Genomic DNA, 23724 nt, shown 5'->3' with positions numbered 1-23724 from the left:
GTATCTCTTTTACCATTAAAGCGTCACTGTGAATAGTTTGAGCATGAAAAATGGCTGCTAGGCAATGCCTTATCTAAAGGAAGATTCCAGCAAAATAATTTTTGTTAAATGCTTTATCATTACACCTAAGAAACTGCTGTCCATCTCTGCTGGTAATACTGCATTAAATACTGTGATTTGTGCATTAACTTAAAATGAGGTCACTAGATGAGTATTCTCTGTTGGCATCCAGTCCTTCATAAGAATGTTGTTAAAGTTTTAAATAGATGAAGAAACATGTACAGGGCTTCACACTTCCTGTTTAGACAAGATGTCCTTGCCCTTTACAGCACTGGACATGCCTTTGCCCTGGAGGTTCTGATGGCTACAGATGGCAAGGACCAGAGGACAATAAGGAAGTGAGAAGACGTTTTGTCGTGATGGTTTTCAATAGTGACAGGGGCTTGCAAAACTTATGAGAGGGCCTAGATTTGTCTGGGTTTCTGTCATCTGAGTTTTTCAGTTATCTGCAATACATGGCAGGAGCCTGCAAGTCCAAGATACATTTCATTTGGTTTACATTTGAATTAAGTCGAACAGCTCTGAGAAAGAAATGCAAAGATTTCTGTGGTTCTATAACTGCATTGTGTAAAATCTTGCAGAGAAAGGATGAATATCAAAAGGCAAGGTCATTTATTTGATCTTCACTTTAAACTTGTGCTGCCCAAGTTAAAAAAAAAAAAAAGTGGATTTTTTTTTCCCTCAGACCAAGATTTTAGCATATTATAGCCCTAAAATTAAAATCAGTCACTTTCAGAAAATGTCAATCTTCCCCATAATTTTAAACTTTACCTCCTTAAACTGTCTTTATATTTTGATGTCAGATTCATCATTACATGTTCTACAGGTCAAGAAAAAATAAAGAATGAGTGGTAGAAAGGAGTAAAATCCTGAATTGTACAAATTTGTCAAATGTTTGTGATAAAATTTTAGAAATCAATGGGAAATAAACACATTACTAGAAACTTCTCCTTAAAAGTAGGAATTTTCCTGAAAGCAATAAAGGGTACTAATTTGTATTTCACTAGTACTAATATGTACTCTAAAGGCAGACAGCCTGGGTTCAAATCTTGAACAAGTTGCTTAGCCTCTTTGATTCTCTTGCTTCCTTATCTGAAAAGTGGAAATAGTATTATTTAACACAAAGGGTTGTTATATGAAATGAATCCAAGTAAAGCAACATAGTAAGTTCCATACACCTGGAACATAGTAAGTTTAGTCCACTACATGTGAGCTAGCATGCAAAAGGTTAGGAACAACCCAAATATTCACCAGTTGTGAATTGGTTAAGTAAACTATAGTATACACGTTAAATAAAATATTATGCAGCTATAAAAAAAAACAAAAGTTCTCTATGCATTGGTATGGAAAGATCTACAAGATACACTGTTAAGGAGAAAAAGAAAGATACAGAATAATGAGTTAACTTTGGGGTTAAAAGGAGGAAGGAGAATAAGAATGTACTTTCATACTTGTTTGTATTTGCATGAAGAAACTGGAAGGATACACAAGAAACTAAAAAAAAATATATTATCTGATGTGGGATGCATATGAGAAGGAGACTAGCTGAAAAGATGGAAATAGGTTAGATTGAAAAAGAGACGGGACTAGATAAACAACAAGGTCCTACTGTACAGCACAGGCAACTATATTCAATACCTTGTAATGGCCTATAATGAAAAAGAATATGCAAAGGAATATATATGTGTGTATATGAATCACTGTACTGTACACCAGATATTAACACAGCCTTGTAAGTTAACTATACTCAATTTAAAAAACAGAGACAGGACTAAGACTCCGTGCCTTATACTAGTTTATAGTTTTAATGAACGTATTACCTATTCAAAAAAAGAAATTTAGAATTATTTAATTTTATTTTGTTAGGTATTATAACTTTCTTATTCATAGTGCCATAAAATAAGCATCCTAAAAATTCTCTGTCCTTTAACTGTCTGCTTGTTTGTTCATTCATTTGTTTGAAGGAACCAGGATATATTGTAGGGACACATGTAGCCATCATAGAAACAGGAATCTTACAGAAATGCTTCATGGGCACCAGAGCCAAAAGGATGGTCTGGATGCAGAGTAGATCTAGTGATGCATAGCTTTCTGCTTTAGTGCACTGCCGATGTATTTCCTTGATATTTACATGACCATGTTTCCAAGGTGCACATATGAGTGAAGTGTACTGATCATGTGTATTTAAATACACAAATACATTTAATAAGTTACCCATACTCATAAAGAAATTACTTTCACTCTCTTCTTGTTCTTTCTTCAGCTTCTTACTGGTATGGGCCTGCTTTGAGGGAGAAAATGTGGCTTGCCAGAAAAAGCATCAGACAAATCTTGTCTCAAAAGTAAGTTTTACCATTTGCTATCTGGGTTATCCTCTTAAGCCTCAATTTTCTTACTTAAAGGATAATGAAACCTTCTTCATAGGGTGGATGAAATTCAGGATATATAAACTACGAATTGCAGCATGTTGAACACGTATAGGCTTCCACACGCTCCCCATCTATGACTAATAAGTGAGTTTTTAAAACATACGCATAAGCAAATGTGAGCCAAAGGAAATTTTTGCAAAATAGCTTATCCAGAGATATTCCTCCAATGATACACAGTTTGGATGCCAAACTTCCTGAGGACAATCAAATCAACTTACCGACACTCAGTCAGAAGGAACCTGGTTAATAATGACCAGGGAGACTACCAACTATGTGACACTAGATTCTGATAGGTCTGTGAGGATAGCCATTGTGGGTTCTAGTGCTGTTTTACTGGTCTAAGTTTACACAGTCTAAAATGAAAATATACAGGCTTATCAAAGTACCGAGATCATTTTCTTTAGGTTGAAATAGTATCAAATAACATCATGGTAGTGATTGTATAACTCACATCGATGAGATGGTTCCAGTTGACAGTTGCATTATTATAACTTCAATTAGGCAAAAAGTGAAACCAATTATGTTACTAAATGCTCCTAGTATCAAAAAAAAAATCCTTCAAAATATGTAACCCAGTGCAGGGTGAAATGAGGGCATCTCATTTGTGAAACAGTCAGCAAGAACTCTGAAGAACATTTAGCACTTAATGAGTGTCAGTAGAGGTTAGTGGGTTCTCTCATCAAGACTCAAGTGGGGAAACCTCAAAACGGGAAGCAGACTTTTAACACTGTCCAAACACAGGAAATAACCGCTTAGCTCACAAGGGAAGTTGAGCAACAGTCTTGAATTGTATGAAACAGACCCATGAAAACGGACATACTGTTGGTATTTTACCTAAAGTGTGTCTAAAAACTGCCACTTACTTCTCCCCTGCTTAGAATAGACCCTATGTTTTTAGCCAGGGTAGGCTGAGAAACATACATTCTAATGCGATGGGCAAATACAGAAATCAATGCAATATAAGGTGATAAGGCACCTCTGAATCATTCTTGACTTTTTCCTTCTTCTCACTGCCTCCCACACCCAATTAGTCAACAAGTCCTGAGAACATACTCCTCAATTATACCCCCCTTCATTCAGTCCTGCTGCCAGTGTACAGCCAAGCCCTCCATATCTGTTACTCCCCGTCTCCTGTCTGGTGTGTTTGTTTGTTGGGATATAATTCACATACCATTTGGTATGTATAATTGAAATTGTATAATTTGTATGTATGTATAATGAAAATGTATAATTCAGTGGTTTAAAAAAATATTCACATGAATGTGAAGCCATCACCCTTATCTAATTCCAGAATAGTTTCATTATCCACAGGAGAAATCCTGTAACCATTAACACACAACCTTCTAACTCCTGGAAACCACTAATCTACTTTCTGTCTCTGTGTATTTGCCTCTTCTAGACATTTTATATAAATAGAATTATACGATATGTGGCTTTTTGTGTCTGACTTCTTAGCATAATATCTTCAAGGTTCACCCATGTTGTATCAGTACTTTATTCCTATTCTATGTCTGAATAATATTCTAATATTCTATACCACATTTTATTTATCCATTCATCAGCTGGTGGACATTTGAGCTGTTTCACTTTTTGGCTGTTATAAATAATGCTGCTATAAACATTCATATACATGCTTTTATGTGGACATATGTCTCCAAGTCTTTTGAGAATATACCTAAGAGTAGGATTACTGGGTTATATGGTAATATCCTCAAGTCTTCCAGCATAAGAATTCTTGGAGCCCTACAGTCAAAACTACCCTCGCCAATTCTCCCCATTTCACCCCATCACTTGGCCCTAATTGCATATATATATATATATATATATATATATATATATATATATACACACACGCACACACACACATCAAAATCACAACCCTCATTAAATTCAGTTCACCTATTCTTTTCCTGTACCCTGTGATTGGGTCTTACTTTAAATTCACCACCGTGAACCTCAAGTGGGCCTGTAAATAGTAATCACACTACTTTTCCTAGTCCATTTGATAGTTCACTCTATTTTACACTCTTTTTCTAAACTTCTTTCCACAAACTCACTCTCCAGTAATAACCTCTTTCTCTACTTCACTGAGAAAACTGAACCTAGAGCGAGAGCTTCCCCACACCTACACTGAACCAGTGTACTCTGCTTTCTCTCTGGTCGTAGTGTATTGCTTCTTTATGCTCCTAACTCGGCAGCTAGAAATTCTACCTCACATTTCTCTACTAGAAGCCACTTTGGACTCATACTTTTTGAGCTCCAGAATCCTTGAGATGCCTATCAAAGCAAATTGGTTCAGAATGCTCTCAAGTAGGCATTCTAGACAGGAAAGGAGCCTCTGCCCCAACCCTCAGCCCTGGTGTCTTATGGGGCACAGGATGGACATAAAGTTGAGTGATAACAAGACTTTAAATGGCAGGAACAGAGCCCTCCCCCCCCCTTAGCCCCGTAGTGCTTAGTAGAATTGGTAATGGGCTTAACCAGTGTTTGTCTTGCATGTCTATCCCCTGTGACATTCCTCTCTTGTTAATCCTGTTATGAATCTTACTGGTTTCTACTTAGTATTGATAATGGGGATGCTAGGGATAGGTAGGGGGTGCAGTGGGGAAAGTTGGTGAGTGTAACTTAGGCTGAAAAAATTCAAGAATTCTTACATTGAAAGACTTGTGGATAACTACTTCATACTTACTTTTCCTCTCCTACTTCCAATATTTACTATTTCACAATCATTCTTAATCAATGACTTTCTGTTTCATTGAAAAAATGGAGTCCATTACATAGAAAACCAACTATGATTACCAAAGGGGAAAGCTCAGGGAAGGGACAAATTAGGAGTTTGGGATTAACAGATACTAACTACTACATATAAAATAGATAAACAACAAGCACCTACTGTATAGCACAGGGAACTATATTCAAGTTCTTGTAATAACATATAATAAAAAAGAATCTGAAAAAAATATATATATATATACACGTGTGTATAACTGAATCATTTTGCTATACACCTGAAACTAACATGGTAAATCAACTACATTTCAATAAAAAACAAAATTTTTTAAATCATTAATACTCTTTTAAAAAGTAAGTATTTGGAGTCCATTATAAAAGGACTTCCACACACTCCCACTGTGCATCCACGCACCTACTGACATCTGTGCCCAAGCACTCTGCCTTACCCTTTGTTACCACGAGTGAACTCTGCATGCTCCTGACTGAGGCCAACTCCTCCAGTTGTTGCCCAGACTCTACCTTGTCCACTCACATTTAGAGCCTGAGGAACCAGCCTTCTTCATCCTTAAACACTCTGCTAAGAAACACTCTGCACTCAGTGAGATCACATCCCCACTCCCTTTACAATTAAGCATTGCATGACGGGGTGATTATGTGACCCTTGTTCCAGCAGACGTATTTAAGTGTTTCCCCAAACAAGTAAATTTCCAAGACCAAATATGCTCTGCATCTGGGCCCATGCTTAGAGCATTTTGCAGAATGAGTGATGTTCATAGACAACCCCAGATCCCAGGGTTCATCTCCAGCCAGACAGTTTCTAACTCTCTCAGGGAAAGCTTTACCTAGTGTTTGATTCATTATTGATGAATGACCCCAATAAAGTATATTGATTAGGCCTATTTCAAGAAGAAAGCTTGTCATCCTTTCTAATCCAATAGATTCCCCACACCTTCATGCTCAAGGAACTTTTTTTTTTCACTTTCACAACAACCAAGCACTCTGATGAGTGATGTGCCCTTTTGGTTTACAAAAAAATATATATATATATATAAAATTGACCTTCCATTCACCCTAAATTTCTTCAGCAAGAATATAAAATATATGATGCTGCCTATAAATAAAATTGAATTTCTAAAGCATTTTATATTCCATATGAAAGCAGCTTTCAAAAATGTCTGGAAAAAGATGCCACTGATGATTTAAGCTCCTAGGTAATGAAAGGAGTTATTGAGCCCGATTTTCTAGGATAGATTCAATACATTAAAGCAGCATTTCTCATGAATTAGTGGCAACACTAGGTCATTGCAAATACTTTTCCATGTGCCCTGGTCTCTGTCATCTGCCCTCTCTTTTTTCAGTTTTCTTTCAACCAAAAAAAATTCCCTCATGTCAATTTTCAGGCATGTTTTCCAGATACCCTAAATAAATTCCAATATTTATCGCTCATGAGGCCTGAAATTATAGCTTTAACAATTTATTCTTTGCTTCACACCATCCTCCTCCAGGCTGGGCAACTTAAAAATCCTACTTGAAAAGGGTACTGACTCTGTGGACAGAAAGAGAAAAGAAGGGTAAGGAAAAGATACAAGAAAGAAACTAAGCAGCATATTAGCTACCCCCTGATGTGTGTATAGCATCACCAGTCCTGATGTCCAAACCAAATCTGAGGTGAGGTCCATGCATGAGGGTATAAAAATACACAATGGGGCTTTTTGACAAGCTATTGTTTTTCAAGTACCTACATGTTTAACAAGATCCCATGAAGTTTCCTAACCACTAAAGCATACAAATTATCTGGAAGAGCAGAATAACAGTAGGCTAACATGTCACAGTCAAAAAGGAGAAAAAAGGAACAAGAAAAACTTCTGGTTTCTCAATCTAGTTTGTCAAATGTTTGCTGAGCACTTAATATGAGTTCTCATATAGGCCTCTCGATAGAGCAATGAACAGGACAGAGAGAACTCCGGCCCTTGTGGGGCATATGTTTTATACTAGTGGGAAGATATTACAATGCAATTGAGAATTTTCAGTGGGAGGATTCAGTGGGAAGGATGCTTACCCGTGTCACTCAGAGACCTACCTTTATTACCCCTTCAACATAATAAAAATAACAAGAGTTATAGTCAATATTGAGTACTTACAACATGCCAGGCATGTACTTGGCACTTCGTATATACTACCAAGGATTCTAATACAGACATTTGCACCAATATGGTTTTCCCTTTTGACACACTTCGGTGTAATAAAAAGAGCACTGCATCCGAATTCAGAATATTTGGACTCAATTCCCGATTTGACCATGTGCTGAACTTAACTCACTTAACTTTCCTCACTCTCAATTTCATTAAATAGAAATACTGCCTTTATACTGTCTTCTTATGGAGAAGATCAACTGACTTTTCATCTGCTAAGTGTTTAGGACAGCACTTAGCACATAGAAAAGACTTGATAAGTACCTGTGATTACTGCGACTCTTCAATATTTTATTATTAAATTACAAAGGTAAGTAAAAAGACATTGCACTGTAAATTTAGCCTCATGGTATAGATTTCATAGAGCATTAAGTTTTTCTTTCCATTACTTTAAGTTTTTCTTGAGTAGAAACCACACAATATAACATGAACTCAAATCATTTCTCTTATTGTACTATAGATTATGAATCTAAGATTTTACTTTGTTTCATGTTCTAGTTTTTAAAGCCACTCTTCTAGTGGCAGAAATCCAAAGGTAGCTTTTTTCCTTCTTTTTTTTTAAATTGACGTATAGTTGATTTACAATGTTGCACTAGCAAATGTAATTTTTGCTATATAAATATATCTGCTAGTAAAAAAAATATGAAGGAGCACTTTTTTTGCATAGAATCTTCCAGTTCTAGGTCAAAATATTTCAAACAAACCTCTTATAATATCGGCTATTATTAGTTATTATTACCAGCATATTAGAACTACATCATTGTTCTTAGACACCTACATAGAACCACACTGCACAGGTGTAGTAGCATCATTTATTTAAGCATTCTGGGTTTTTCTAGTCCTTTATAAACAATGTAAGATTATGCATCTTATACAAAGATATTTACATCTTTGCATACATTAACAGGAATATACATGTATGACAAATTCATAAAGTAAATTTACTGGGTCAAAGTTACAGTTTATTTATATTTTTTAAATATACAATCAAATTACCTTCCCACAGGACTGTGACAATTTATGCTCTCATCAGCAATAGAAATGCTCTTCTTAACATTGGAGGAGGTTGAAATTAATGGCCAAAGGTGGAGGTTGAATTACTTATAAATTTTAACTATGTGTGTTTGCTTCCATCCCCTACAAACAAAAATAACTGACCTCTTTAAATCAACTATACTTCAATTTTTTAAAAAAGTTGACCTCTGAATACATCTACCTTATAGCCTTAATATTCGACATGTATTAAGTTGTTAAAGAACTTTTCCAATTAACTAAGGAAATAATTTTAATTATGCAAAGTTTAATATGTCAGCCTCAGATTAGAAACAGTTGAACAGACCTGGTTTTAAATACCTATATTGGCATTGATCTGTTAGCCTTCAAAAGATCCAGAAGATGGCAGTATAATGATGTTTTTCCTAAATTTTAAAGAAAAAAATTTAAGTGGGAAAATCTGAAAGTACAGATTAGTCCCACTTTTATTTTCTCTTTTCTTAAAATGATGCAAGATCACGAGATGCAAGACATTAAGGAATGAGTAGAGGAGATCTCACACTTACAGGAAAGAGAAGTCCTGACGCGTGGAACGCGCACCAGGCAAGGAATTTGACTCCCGCTTCAAAGTTGAGCCCTTTGGGCAAGTACACTCTAAACCTATGTTTTCTTGTAGGTGAAATCATCTAGCACTGCCCTCTCTGCAAGACCACTATGAAGACTAAATGAGATAAAATATATGAATATGTACAGCACACAGGGGTACTGAGAATATAATGAGCATTCTGATTTTAATTTTTAAAGTCCTCCTCTGTTAGCAATATCTCCTGAAATATTCATGGCTGAAATAATATGGCATCTTAAATTTGCTTTTAAATGATTTTGAAAAAGAAAAAAAGAAAAACGTTGAGGTCTGGAGATAGTTAAAACAAGACTGACAACTGATAATTTTGGGAGTTGCTGGGATGAAATTAAGGGGGTTTGTGATACTACTCTGTGTATATGTTTTAAAATCGCCATGTGTATACATACACCTCACTCTGGCTGAAATGCAGAAACAGGGATGCAGGGGGCAGAAGTGGAAGCAGAGAAGACAGGTAGAAGGCTATTGCAGCGGTCCACACAGGAGGTGATGGCGGCTTAGATTGGACTGGTAATAGTGGAGATCTTAGAGAAGTGGGTGGACTCAAAATACTATGGAGATCCAATTGACAAGACTTCTTGGTGATTTGGAAGAGGAAGGAATGATTTGGGATTGGGGGAGATGGAGGGAAAGACGCACTGCCAGAAGTCCTGGGTTTGGGCGTTATTACAACTGGGGAGGGGAAGAGAATATGGAAGAAAGGCTACAAGTTTGGGAAGAGTTCTCTTTTGTCCATGATAAGTTTGAGATTTCTATCAGGCATGTTATGGAAATGTTGATCAGACAATTGAATGGAGTTCACAACACAGGTCAGGACTAGAAAAGTAGATGGGGGGAGGGTGTGTGGGCAGAGTCATGTAGAGAACATTTACTGTCAGGGGACTGAGTGATGCCACCAAAGGAGTGAAGAAATAGAGAGGGAACCCCAGGATAGATGTGTAGAGACAGCAAAGGAGAAGCCAGCCGAGCACTGACGTCTCCGTCTGTATAACAGAATGGTCGTAGGGCTATTGGAAGGACTGTATGTGGTTTCTGTATGTAAAGCCCTTTGGGACACATAGTACATGTCAAAAGCCATTATTCGTCTTTGTTCATTTGTTTTGAAGTTGGCCTCCTCCCTTACTCCCCTGAGGAAAGCAGAAAACAGAGGAAGCCACACTATCAACTTCTTGCTTCCCCTCAACCATGCAAGCCACTTGTAGGCCTACCATCCATTCCCTCTTCCTTTCAATGTCAGAAGAAGACAAATTCTCTTCCCTCTTCAAAGTTCTTTTTCCCAACAGGCTGTCAATTCTATTCCTCCCACCCCTTCTGGAATGTTGCCCTGCCAAGTATGACATTCTGTCTTATGCTTTCTGTTCTTTCCCCTTTACAGATTCTTCCTCTCAGTCTCTAAGCACAAATTCATTCCATTAAAAAAAAAAAAAAAAAAAAAAAAAAAAAGTCTTCCTTATTTGTTTTAGAGATTTTTCTCTAGAAAGTGCTGCTCAATTTTGATTGTGCATATGAAACATCGAGGGATGTTGTTAGAATGCAGACTGTGATTCAGTAGGTGGAGGGGCTGCGGAGCTCATATTCTGCTGAGCGCTGATGCTGATGCCACTGGTCCACAGACCACACGCTGAGCAGTGGTTCTCAGCCTTGACTGCATGTCAGAATCACCGAGAGCTTTAAAGAATGCTGATATCTGGGTCCCACTCCCAGAGATCTCGGTCTCTTTGACACAGGCTGTGGGCTCAGCATCAGGATTTTTTAAAGCTCGCCTTCTAATTCTAACACACAGCTAATATTGAGAACTCCTGCTATCCAGATGGTGGAATTATGAGGGACTTTCTACACCATATATTTCTACAGTGTTTGAAATTTTTTCCAAAGATAATGTTACCTTCTATTTTAAAAAAAGAGATGAATTAGAAGAAGAATGAGGAGGGAAAGGAAGGGAGTAGGGGGTTTGGGAAAAGAAGAGAGGAAGAAACAATTTTCTTGACCCAGTAGGCACAGCACTTTCTTTTCAATCAAACTTCTTTAAGTGTCTGCTTCCTCACTTTCCATTCACATCTTCACCCTCCCCAGCCTGGCTTCTGTGCCCTTTTCTCCCTAAAGCTATACTGACAATCAAACAACGCAAGGGAGCATGTCTCAGTTCTTACCTTAATGATCTTTCTGATATATTTGACACAATTTGCCAAAATTCCAAGAGATTCCCACGAACCTAAAGTAATATCCCGGCATACATCACATGATTAATGATTTTTTTCTTCTTTCTTGTGGGCTACAAATGAGAATAGCAAATTATGAGTGGTCTTGTATTGTCATTAAGCAAGGAATAGTGCTTATGCAGATGAAACATGCATGCATGCAAGGCTCCTGTTAAAAAAACCTCTCCATATCCAAAATTAATGTTCATCCTAAAGCAGATAATTAAAAAGATTAAAGCATTTCTTCCTTTTTGAACCAGACTCTAGGAGTTACAGAGAAGAGCCCCAGGGTCTGCTTTCTCACAAAGTGGGAGGGGAAGAAGAAGGTGTGTCCACAACTGCTCAGACATTGAAAGAAGAAATACTTTTTGCAAATAACTTGTGCCAGTTCAGGTCCTCCAGGAAGCAGATGCTAAGATGGAATTCAAGTGCATGAAAAGCCTGTGGTGCAGAAAGGGAGGAGGGGGCAGGAGTGGGTGGGAAAAGCCTCACACTGCCTGCAGGTCTGACACCTGCAGAGGGAAAGAGAAAAGGGATGGGGGACTGGGGAGAAGAGCATCAGACTACAAGTGCGGCTCAGAGAAAGTCACAGCCAGGCCAACAAGGGGACCCAGAGCAAAGACTGCCTGGTGGGGTCCCTGCACGTGGGAAGGACTGGCCCAGCTCCAGTACCCCCACCATGCTGAGTCACTGGCTCACAGCAGCCTGACCAGAGTGCGGTTTCTGGAACACTGCAGTGGATCCCTGAGGCAGTGCAGCAAAGGGCTTCTCACAGCAGGATGCCCAGGCAGCATACTCCAATTGCCACCCAAATCTGAATCTATATGGTTAGTATTTGAATAATTTTAATATGGTTTAGGAAGAATAAAGAGGCAACAGAGTAATCCTTTGGCAGTTCTATCTGCTAGTTTCTGAAACTTTCATCTCATTCTTTATCTTAAAAGCATCAAAAGTAGCTCTAGTCTAAAAGTATGGAAATTGGCCTTAATTTGATAAAATGCCCAAGACAGTCTCTGTCTTCTTGAAACACCCCATCCAGGGCTTCCAGGCACCCCTCTTGGCTCTTCCCCATCCAGTCCTCCTCCATATATCTCACTGATCCTCTGCCTGTCCCTTAAATTCTGCCCTTCCTCAAGCTGCTCTTGTCACTCTGTCCCCAGTACCCAGGCTACTGTTGTGATGGAATGATACTTGAAGTATTACCTGATACACATTTTTATTAATAGCATTTCCTCCTCTACCTCATCCCTTCACCCAATCCAGTTCATGAGAAGTGGGACAGATATTAAAGGCATGCAGTATTCGAATCTCTCTTTGTGTATTTATTGCTCACCCTGGGAACTAGCGGTAGCTGTAGGGGTTTACCCAGGATTGGGGGTAGAGAGCAGGGTCCCTTCTGGAGGACATGCACAACATCTCAGTATCCTCACCTATTCTCCTTTCTCTCTGCCTCTGCATCCCAGAGAAACTGATCTTATCTGCGAGGCTTAGAGTTGTAGGGATATCAAATCAAGACCCAAGCCAAAAATTATAGTGCATTTAGCATTAATAAAGTTGTCTCCCATTAGTGAAAGAATAATATCATATATACCAGTGATATTGGACAATAGGAAGGAAGGATTGAGGTCTAAGGGAAAAAAGTCAAGTCTTAAGCTGTGAAAGAGAGAAAGGAGCACATTTTGAAAAATAAAAGGATGTCTTTTAATCAGATACAAAATTTTCAGGCAAAATGATAAGTGTTAGATATAGAAGCCTATAGGTAGAACAGCCCCAATCTTAAATGGCTAGAAGTTTCTACCTCATTATCAAATTACAGGAGCTTTTAAATGCCCAATTTTCCAGCAGGGGAGGAATAATGAGTTTAATAAGAATGATAATGAACAGAAATTATCCCAACCTGGATTCCTGGCCCAGATGAAAATATCTTTCTCTGAGCACCAGAAAACAGGTTTGCAGCCCAGGCTATATCTGAATTTTTTGGAATATGGCCCCAGAGACTTTTGCTTCAATGAGAGTTCCTGTTAAAAGGCTATTCCTGCGGGGAGGGTACAGCTCAGTGGTAGAGTGCATGCTTAGCATGCATGAGGTCCTAGGTTCAATTCCCAGTCTCTCCATCAAAATAAATAAATAAATAAATAAACCTAATTACCTACGCATCTCAAAAAAAAAAAAAAAAAAAAGAGGCTCTCCCTCAGACCTACCCCAGACATACTGAGTCAGAATCTCTGTGGGGAGCCCCAAGAGTTTTAACAGCCACCTCAGGTGACTTTTTACACACATTCAAATTATAGAAACACTGCTTTAAAATTTAAGGAAATTTGACAAAAGGGTATGAAGAATGTTAACACCTTGGATTAAAGAGACAGTTATTTTATATTTCCATTATAGAATAATAAAAAAACTTTATGTCCCTCGTGTATAATTTAGGGTTAGAACAGGCAATACCCAGATCACAATAGCAGCCTCATCTTATTTAAAAGAGTGAATAATCTAAAATCCTGTCTTTACTGCAAAACAATTCAAAATCTTCTCTTCAACTCAGGCAATTACCACACCTCCCCATCACTAAAATAATTTATATCCTGTAAGTAGCCAAAAATTATGATTAAGGTGACAGGGATAAACGTTTGATGTTGGTTTGGGGGTGCCATCTGGTGACTTCCTCTTCTGGGTCTCTGATATTCTTGGTATTTCATGATGTGGTGGTAAAGTGCTACCTTTCCTCTTCTTCCTGGAGGCACAGGCCCTCAGCTGGTGAAATTTCCCATCCTCATTTGCAGCTATATGTGGCATGTGCTCTACCACTGAGCTATACCCTCCCCCTCCACTTAAATATTTTAAATTTAATATTCCTTCTACTTAATGCTTCTCACTAGCAGAACTTAACCAAATGGTTAGAACAATAATAAATCTAATAAATTAAAATTTTTAATTGTGTGACTCAAGTCTTCTTAAATATTTCAATGCTTTTTTACAAACTTTGTAAACCTATCATAATCTTTTCAATTGAAAAAAAATCACAACTCTAAAATTAAAAAAATCAATTATATATTTTAAGTTGGAGTCATGAGGCTAATATAGCAGATCCTCTTATTAGCCAAATTATCTTAACTACTACAAATATTTAAAATATGAAACACACACAGATCATTTCTCAAGTTACTGCAAAATAATTAATTTTATTGTTTGTTAGTTCATTATTTCTATACATAAAGGTCAAATGAGTGTGATTTGGTGCTATTATCACAAACAAGTTTATCTGCTTAGCAGCTGATATAGAACTAAAAAATTTTTAACCAAGACACCTCTAGAGCAGCCAACATCTAGGGCAAGTTTTCCTGCAACACTGACGTTATGTGCACCCTACTTTATGTTCACTTTGCAATTAGAGGCTTCATCCCCACTCTTTCCAAGTGATACTGTCTTACAGCCCCCATTCCCAGGGTTCAGGTTATATATTACCTAATATTCAAGGTCGGATTCAATTCATTTATTTACTGCTTGATTGTATTCTTTATTCTTTTCATAGTTTTCCTCTTTTGTAGGGACACAATTCTTACAGATACTTTCGTGATATCCAATCAGGCTGTGCAGATCTTGTTTTCTGTGTCAAGCTAATGATAGTACTCTCTTACCATCGCTGCCACTCTTCTTCAAGTGACTATATATATGACAGGCAAGGACTGGGCAACGGATACACTTCATAGGTCTCTAGAGTAAGCACTTTAATGCTTCCCTACCCTCTTGGGCCCTGCTCTTGGGTAATAAGCCTGAGCCGGTGAAGGACTGGTCTTAGATGACTTGCATTGAGTGGGTCTGGGCTGAGAAGTCTCACCTGGGGAGGACTGGGACTTGGATGGCTTGGACTGAGTGGATGGAGAACATTCAGTTTGGGTTGGCTGGGGCTGAGGGGGTCTTGTCTGAGTGGGTTTGGGTTGAGAGAACACAGACTGGGAGTGGTTTTGCTGGGAGTGCTTGACCTGGGATAACCTGGGTTGATTGGATTTGAACTGAGAGCTGGGCAAAAATGTGCTTTTGGACATGGGATGGAATCCCATTTGGAAAGATGGACTTGAAGGTCCACCTTGTGTCTTCAGCTTGGCTCCTTGCTGAGAGGCAGTTATGGGTTTTTGTTTGGCTCCTCATGGTCGAAAGGCTTGAGGGTGAGGATTTTTAATATGGGATGTTGTTCTCATAAACTTTCCAGTTGCCTCAGTTGGCTGTGTTCCCCATGCACAGGCTTGCCTAGGCTGTGACTTTCCAACTGCTCCTGCTGGCTGCAAACCCAGAGAATGGAGGTGACCTACCTGGGAGACCAATGCCCCAGACCTTTCAAGGGCTCCCATTGTCTGTGGTCTCTTGGGCCAGGCCTGTACACGTTGAGAAATGGGTCTTGGTGTCTCCCAAAAGTCCTATCCACATGATGTCCCTGTGCAGTTCTCGAAAATTTCATAAATCTTTCACCAGAATAAAATCTCTGCGGTTGGAAGTATTGAATCCCCAAACTTTTCCTTGGACTGTGGGCCCCTGTATTCTGAAAGGGCAAAGGATGGAACCACTTAGGTCTCTGCTCTGATCAAAAGTGGGAGCCCATAATCCAGGGGGCTTTCAAAGAAGCATGGTTAAAGTAACCTCTAATTCTGGTTGGTAAAGGGTGGGAGTTTTTCAGATAAGGCATGAATACTGAGGTAAGATGGAAATTCTGAATATTCTGGCTGATCTCACATATAGCCCCAGGCTCTCTTACAGACATCTCATTGGGGCTTTCAGATGAGTTTTTGGCTGACTGTGTCTTTGTTGTCCCTCATCTTCAGCTGTTCCAGCCAAGTTTTCACCAGGGGAAACTTGAATCCCGAATGTTCTCAAAGTCTTGGTCTACCTGTATTCCCAACTCCCTGGCCAGGAAGGCCATATCCTCCACATACACATATCTGAATAAACAGGACATCACTTCCTGGAGGGCAGCTTGAAGGCCCTCCATGTTCTTCCCTCTCTCCCCAGCTTCCTCCTCCTCCCAAAACAGTAGCTGTGACGGCTTCAACTTCAGGATCCTGTGGAAAATCTGAGCCTCTTCACTCTCCCGACTTGTGGACTGAAGACAAAATATCATCTTTCAATCGCAGCTTCTCCTAAAAACATTAGCAAGTCCCATTCCTTCTTACCTAGGCAGTCAGTGAAAAAAAAACACAGCTGAGGAAACTTCCATCAAGAAACCAAACTGTGTCCAAAAGCTTTCTAGATCTCCACGAAGGTTGGCCGCAGCAACAGGCTTCTGGAAGAAACTGGGGTTTTCCCTCAGACTGTCGCTATCAGGAAAACACCAGGTTATCTCAACCAGGCCATCAGAGATCTGCCGGGGAAGCACCAGAACAGGCAAATCCTGATGGAGAAAGATTTTGTGTGATTTCAAGTGGGCAGGGCTGAGCAGTGTGTTGAGGATTTTGGACTTGGAGAAGCTACAGTATCCTAGACGCACAAAAGAGATGACAGGCATCTTCATGAGAGCCAGAAACTTTTCTGTATCCCTTGTTGACTGCTCCTTCACAATGTCCTTCATGGCACCCAGCATCAAAATGGTTTTGTTGTTTTCTGCATCTGGCAGTAGCAGGGGAAGAGCAAACTAGCACTGATACATGTTTGACATGATCTCGCACTGCAAAGAGCTGTCTGAACACAGCAGAGAGGCACAGAGGACATCAAGGGGATTAATGGTTTCCGTTTCTCTAATTTCCAAATCCTCTGATCCAGTCAGCAATTCCCCTTTGCCATTCTCACCCAGAACCTTCTGCCTGAGGATTGAATCTCAGGCTGTCACATCCAGTGCTTGAACTTTCATCAGGAAATTCCAGGCTAAGTCACCTGGAGTTTCAGGCATCCACCCACATCCTCAGTCTAAGGAGAATTGCTTAATGAAATCTGGCAGAAGCTTTCTGCTCCTAACCAGGTTCAAACAGGACAGGACATCTTTAAACACTTTTTTTCTTTCTGTAGGAAAGAAGATAGTCAGTGAATGTTATGTTCAGCATCCAAGCTTCCTTCATTGGCTTTTAAAATTAAATAAGTAATTGACATTTTCATTGGGGAAAAAAAGGTGAAATGATACAAGTGAAAGTTCCCTTTCACCACTCTGCCAACTCTAAGAGATACATCAATTTCCTTCTAAGAGATATGTCAATATGGTATGGTATGTTTCCTTCCCATCCTTTCTCTATGCAAGTAATAAGTATGCTTGCATATATAGAAATACAGTTTGGTTTAATGGATGCCATTTTAGTTTCTAAATGATATTATTCCAAATGACCCTTTAACTTCTTTTCACTCAATTGTATTCCTTGCAAATTCTTCCAAGTCAGTATATACAGAGACCTACTTAATTCATTTTAGCTAATCTATTGTATTTCCTGGTTTGGAAGAACCATTATTTATTTAAACATTGTCTACTGATGATCATTTAGGTTTTCCAAGTTTTGGGCTAATGTTTGTATGCAGCAATGAAAAGCCTTGTTGATGCTTCATTATACATAAGTATGAGGAATTCTCTAGGTTGATACTGATTTCTTTCTTAAATGCTATTTCTTGCTAACATTTGGAGAAATGGAAGATTTTATTTTCATTAAGGTTTTCTCAAAATTTACATGTTGTACCTAATTTCTCTTGATTTCCCACTTTATAATTTATCTTCTAGCCACTTCTTGGGAATACAGAGATAGTTCTTAGTAGAGAAAGGAAATCAGAGAGCATTTTCTGTTCCTGATGGATAGCAAGTTAGCACAAGCTTCTTGGATCTCCTATAAAAATAGCCTAGAAGATACAACAGACGTAAGAGACAGTATGGATTTCAAGAATTGACAAAAGTAACTCTAAGAAATCCTTGGATGGTCTGAAACTGGTATATACAGCTATCCTTATAAAAAGGGGAAATTTTAACAGAGAGATAAGCACCATGGAAGACAATCACGTGAAGATGAAGGCAGACTCGGGGGATGGTTCTACAAGCCAAAGAAGGCCAAAGATTTCCAGCAAACTACCAGAAGCTAGGAACAGATTCTTCTTCACAGCCTTCAAAAGGAACCAACCCTTCAGACACCTTGATTTCAGACTTCTGGTCTCCAAACTGTAAGACAATACATTTATTTCTATTGCTTACTGTTTAAGCTACCAAGTTTGTGGTACGACTTTGTTACAGCAACCCTAGTAACTACTTCCAGGTGTGCTGAGCAGGAAATTACTCTTTTCTGATCCATAACTAGATTATGAATCCCCAGAATTTGGACTCAGTGTGAGTCAGTAGTTACCTTCCCCCTCTCTACTCAGAACTTGATGTTTATTTCCCATGACAATATGTCTCAAAAATTAAACATTGCTCATATTTTGAATTTTCATTAAGAAATATTCACACTCAACATATCAGTTTAATTTTCTTCATCAAGATGGTAATATTGGGACTGGATCCAACCAAGCAGCAATATTTTGGGATCTTACCCATTCAGCACAAACTCCTCCCCTGTTTCCACTTCCACAGTCAGGCCCCAAATCCCTATTTTCTATTGGTCACAACGGTGCAAAAATGTCTAAAAAGGCTTAATCTGAGGAACAGAGGTAACAGCTAAAATTAGTGCTTAGCAACTTCTTATATGTATGATGGAAGTGACTGCAAAAACAGATAAGCTGATAATCAATATTTACTTTTGCTTATCTGACCACCACTTTTAGGTTCAGGCTCTTCTGTCACCACCTACTCCTGAGAAAATCCCCAGTTAGAGAGGGACAAGTAATTTCTCAGTAGCTCTTTTTCTGCTGACATCTGGTGCCCATCCTCAGCCCCTCTCTCCTTTATGTCATGGCAACCTAGAGGTAAGTCGCCTGAGTAACTACACACACATCACTCCCATACCTTCCAGTCTTTTCTCCTCTTCCTCCTCCAATGACACGCCAGCTTCTGAATCCTCATCATTCTGTTCTTCATCAGAGAACTCCGTGGTTTCTGAATACACAGAGTCCTCTTTGCCATCATAGATAATGCACTCTGGGTCATCAGAATCCTCCTCTTCCACGGTGGTTTCTGCATCTTCAGAGTATCCAACAGATTCCAGATAGTCCTCTTTTCCTAAGTATAAAGAATCATCTGGCTGCTAGTATCTCTGTCCATACTGTAAATACTCAATAGTTTTTGGAAATTCATATTCAACATTCTCAACTGATTGTGGCGATGTGAACTTTGGTGTATTGCATTCCTTCTTGTCTTCCTTTGAGGACCAAGCAGTTTCCTGATAACTAACTTTCTTGTCCGTGAAAGACTCAAGAGTTTTTTCTCTTTGAAGGACTTGGTGATCTCAGGAGTTTCAGGCTGTTTCTCTCCAGGAAAAAAAAAAAAATCTTCCTTGTTTACTCCCATAGATTGAGGTGGTTCTATATTCTCATGTTTTAAAAATTCTGAAAAGAACAAGAAAGTTTTGGGGAGTTTTCTTTTCTTTTTTTAAATTAACAAATGTTATAATAACTTGAGTTTCCATGGCCTGAAAGCATCACCTCTCTTCTTTATTTCACTGGATGATAGGAATACCTACTACCTCCCACAGAAATGGCAACAAGAGCTTTCAGCTGTAAGAGCTTTCTCCCAGCAAAAAAAATCAGATTACACCCCTGCCTTGTTCAAAAGTTCAAAATAATGTCAATAGACACATAATACACATTTTAGGAATATACATGGAATCAATATATTACATAAAATGAAAAGTTAGGAAATGAAATTCAGAAGGATGGTTACCTTGGTTGGGGGATGCTGGGGATGGGATGGGATTGGAGGACAGGAAGATCGTGGAGTAAGACATAGGATATCATCTGGGGATAAGTTTATAGGTGCTTATTGTATTATAAAAAGTGAACAGTTAAACATGTAAATGACAGAAGGCCATGCAAGGACCAATGCTGAGCATGTATTAGGAACCAAGGGTGATGATTCATTAAATTCTGGTGTCCCTAAGTTTGAAAAAGAATAAGAAAATCCTAATATGACATTAAAAATTAACTTCAGGTTAAGAGTTTTAATACGTCACAAAGATACGGGTTTCAAAAGATGCATCCTATCTAATACTAACATTTTGATTTGCAATGTTAGTAAGCTTGCCAATTTTTTTTGTATTCAGCTTGGTTGGTAAGGTATTCTAATAACCAGCTTCTCAAACCCCGTCTCCCCTCCGCTGCTCCCCTCTAAATACTCTCCTTTCCCATAACCTGCTCAAGGAGATCTCACAGCTGATGGGAAGAAGTCTTTATCTGAACTGGGTATTTCACAGCAAGATTAAATTTAGGGAAGGAAGTTTAAATTCAGCTCCTTGGTAACAGGAAATCTGCACTGCACAGGCTTAGAATGCAAATGAAAGTGAGATGGGGGAGGGTGACCAGGAGATGCAGATTTGAAAATAGATCCCTCAAATCAAATCCAATACAACAGGAGTAAAAATTTTATTTGCATCTAGGAATTTAAGTTAGATGATGTTTTTAAGAGAAAATTCAGCAGTAATTTTGTTTCATCTATCATAGGGGAAAAAAAGGCAGGTCTACTGCAAGTCCCAGTGATTGAGACTTGAACTGTATCAGAGATGCAGGATTTACGTAGTCTTCATCACTCTCTGCCAAAAGGCGAAATGCCATAGGGCCAATACCTAGGAAACAGCATTGATCATCTGTTTCAGAAGTCAATCTACTGCTGAGCTAAACTTGGCATTTGAATAGAAACTTGGAGGTTCTAAACTGGTTTCATAGGCCTCTGCAGAGCCACGGGCCTACTTGACCAGGGCCAGAATGGTGTGATTTTAAGCACACCAAAAAGGGAGAGGAGGCAAAATATTTCACTCTGATGTTTACAAATTTGGGGAATGTCTGGGGCAAAAGAGACTCTCACACAGTGCCTGCCACACAGTTTGGCTCCTTGATGGTTGCTACCTGTCCTACCCTTTCTGAAACCCAGCAGGACACTGTGGGGCCCTCCTGGGTACAAGTATTTCCACGTCCCCCTTTTCTTGTTTGTAGGAAACGCTTCAGCCTCCTAGACCTTCCCTGAGCTCCAAAGGACAAAGTCACTAATTAGGGAAGTGGAGGAAGGCAGAAACAAAGAAAAAGCAGTTAAGTGTGGCAATAATGCAGGGTCCTGGTTCCTTGGTTCCTCCTCAATAGAGACACATTACAATCTGATATGTACTTTTGAGTTCTTCTAAAGGAACTAAGGAAGCTTTAGGCTAAGCCTAAGGAAGCTTTAGGCTGAGCACGTAATCCCTGGAACACCACTGTTACCTCACCACCAACCAATCAGAAGAAAGACACACCCTACAGCCCTCACCTCAAATTTTGCCTTTAAATATCAGAGAGTTCCTGTCTTTTGAGCATGAACCGCCCCATTCTCCTAGGTTGGCCCTTACAATAAACCTTTCTCTGCTCCAAATGCCAATGTTTCGGTTTATGTGGCCTCACTGTGCACCAGGCACACAAACTTGGGTTCCACATGTCTACACTGATCTCACTTCTCACAATACTGTGCTAGGCAGAATAATGATCCTCCCTAAAGATGACTATGTCCTAATCCCCATACCTGTGAATCTGTTAGGTTACAAGGCAAAGGACAATTAAGGTTGCTAATCAGCTGACCTTGAGATAAGAAAATTGTCTGGGTGAGGCCAAGGGGCTGTTAAAAGATAAACTCAGACATATTACAAATGTTAAGTTTATTTGAGCAAAAATTGATTCAAAAAGGGCAGTAGCAAACCAGAAGTGGTTAGTAGCATTCCACCTCTATGCCACACTTCATAAATAAAGCAAAGAAAAGAAATTATTTGATTGGCTTAAAGACTAGTTGGCTGTGATCATTGTCCTTAGCGCTTCATAACCTGGAGGCATTTACACGCCTAAACGTTGGTTTGCTTACTAGGCCACTAAAGCATTAGAGCCACCTCCATCTAATGGCTTTCTCGTTGAATTAATTCAACAAGACCTTAAAAGTAGAAGAGGGGGACAGAAGAGAGTCAGAGCAATGTGATGTGAAAAACTCTTACTGCCTTTGAAAATGGAAAAGGGCTAGAGGCCAAGGAATATCAGCAGCCTCTACAAACTGAAAAAGGCAAGAAAACATATTCTCTGCAGAGCCTTGAAGAAAGGAATGCAGCCCTGTCCACACTTCCTTAGTCCAGGGAGACCTACATCATGCTTGACTAAAACTATAAGATAATAAATGTGTTCTGTGTTAAGAACATTTAACATGAGACCCACCTCTTAACAGATTTTAAGTGTACAACACAGTATTGTCAACTGTAGGCACAATATCGTACCACAGATCTCTAGAATAAACTCATCGTGCATAACTGAAACTTTATACTAGTTGATTAAATTTATTTTGAGCCACCGAGTTTGTGGTTAATTGTTAGAATGGTAATGGGGAACTAACACAACGCCTAATCCAGAAAGTCTCCCCTGAATCGCAGTTTGGTCCAAGCACTCATATTGGCCTTCTTTCTCCCAGGCTGCACTCCCCCTCAATCCCCTACTCTCCATCTACCACTTCCATGAGGAGGGGGACTATGAGGACATTGTCATGCTTCTATTCTCAGCTCCTGGAAGAGTCTAGTACTGATTAAGCACCAATCAACTGTTAACCTGTCAAAATTAAACCTCTAATTCCCAGACTCGATCTTGTTCCCTTAGTGGTTAGTCAACCACCTTTGCTAATATTTCACAAGTGACAGGTTATGAATTCTGTTTCCTTTAAAAGCACGCACACTTAGGATAGTTTTTCCCTATTAACTCTTAAATGATGGGATTTTTTTTTAAATCATTTTGCAAGGGTAGGGGCTTTCCCAGGTAAGAAGGTTACAATTGGATTAGCGTTTATCAAGGTCTAGGAACCGCCAACACTAAGACTATTACGTGTTTTTTAAAAAGTACAGATTTCCACGCCCTACCCAAAGCAGCTGAACCAATTTCCTCACGCTGGAGTTCAGGAAACTGTATTTAACAAATTCCACGTGTGATTCCTTGGCATAATGAGATTTGGGATCAAGCGATTTGCCTCTAAATTACTATAGTTAGAAAAAAACATTATTTGCCTTTCTCTCAATATTCTGAGCCCAGCTCCTTAAAGGCCGGTCGTGCCTCCATCCTCCTAGTGAGCATCAACGTGAGCCAAAAGCTTCCGGCCGGAGTGAGGAGGAACCTGGAGAAGCAAATTGGTTTCTCTCGGATTAGGACTCCAGTCCCATCCCGACCCCGACACAGACGGCGGCAGCGATGAAACCGCGCGGGAACCCCAAAGCAGAGTAGCCCCTCTCTCCAGGCTCTCCATCCGCTCCGGGACCGGATGTAGCCCAGCTCTGACTGAGAAAGCACGAAAGCCGGAGGGAAACAACTGCAGGAGAGGGAGTCGAGTTCCGGCCTAAAGGAGGCTGCAGTGCGAGTCCGGCGGGGATACGCCCACCTTGGTCCCAGGA

General features: G+C 39.4%; 1 protein-coding gene across 1 annotated transcript; it reads right to left on the bottom strand.

Annotated features, from left to right (window-relative positions):
* Positions 1-14384: 14384 nt before the first annotated feature.
* CARD6 (caspase recruitment domain family member 6) lies at positions 14385-23639 on the bottom strand. The gene is given in 4 exon segments (XM_074357531.1): positions 14385-17233; positions 19143-19556; positions 19559-19681; positions 20016-23639. Coding segments are annotated over 4 exon segments (1416 nt in total). The 5' UTR covers positions 20080-23639; the 3' UTR covers positions 14385-16418.
* Between the last annotated feature and the right edge of the window lie 85 nt (positions 23640-23724).

The sequence above is a fragment of the Camelus bactrianus genome, chromosome 3 (genome assembly GCF_048773025.1).
Source record: "Camelus bactrianus isolate YW-2024 breed Bactrian camel chromosome 3, ASM4877302v1, whole genome shotgun sequence".
Classification (NCBI taxonomy): domain Eukaryota; kingdom Metazoa; phylum Chordata; class Mammalia; order Artiodactyla; family Camelidae; genus Camelus; species Camelus bactrianus.
This window is presented reverse-complemented; position numbering and strand designations above follow the sequence as displayed.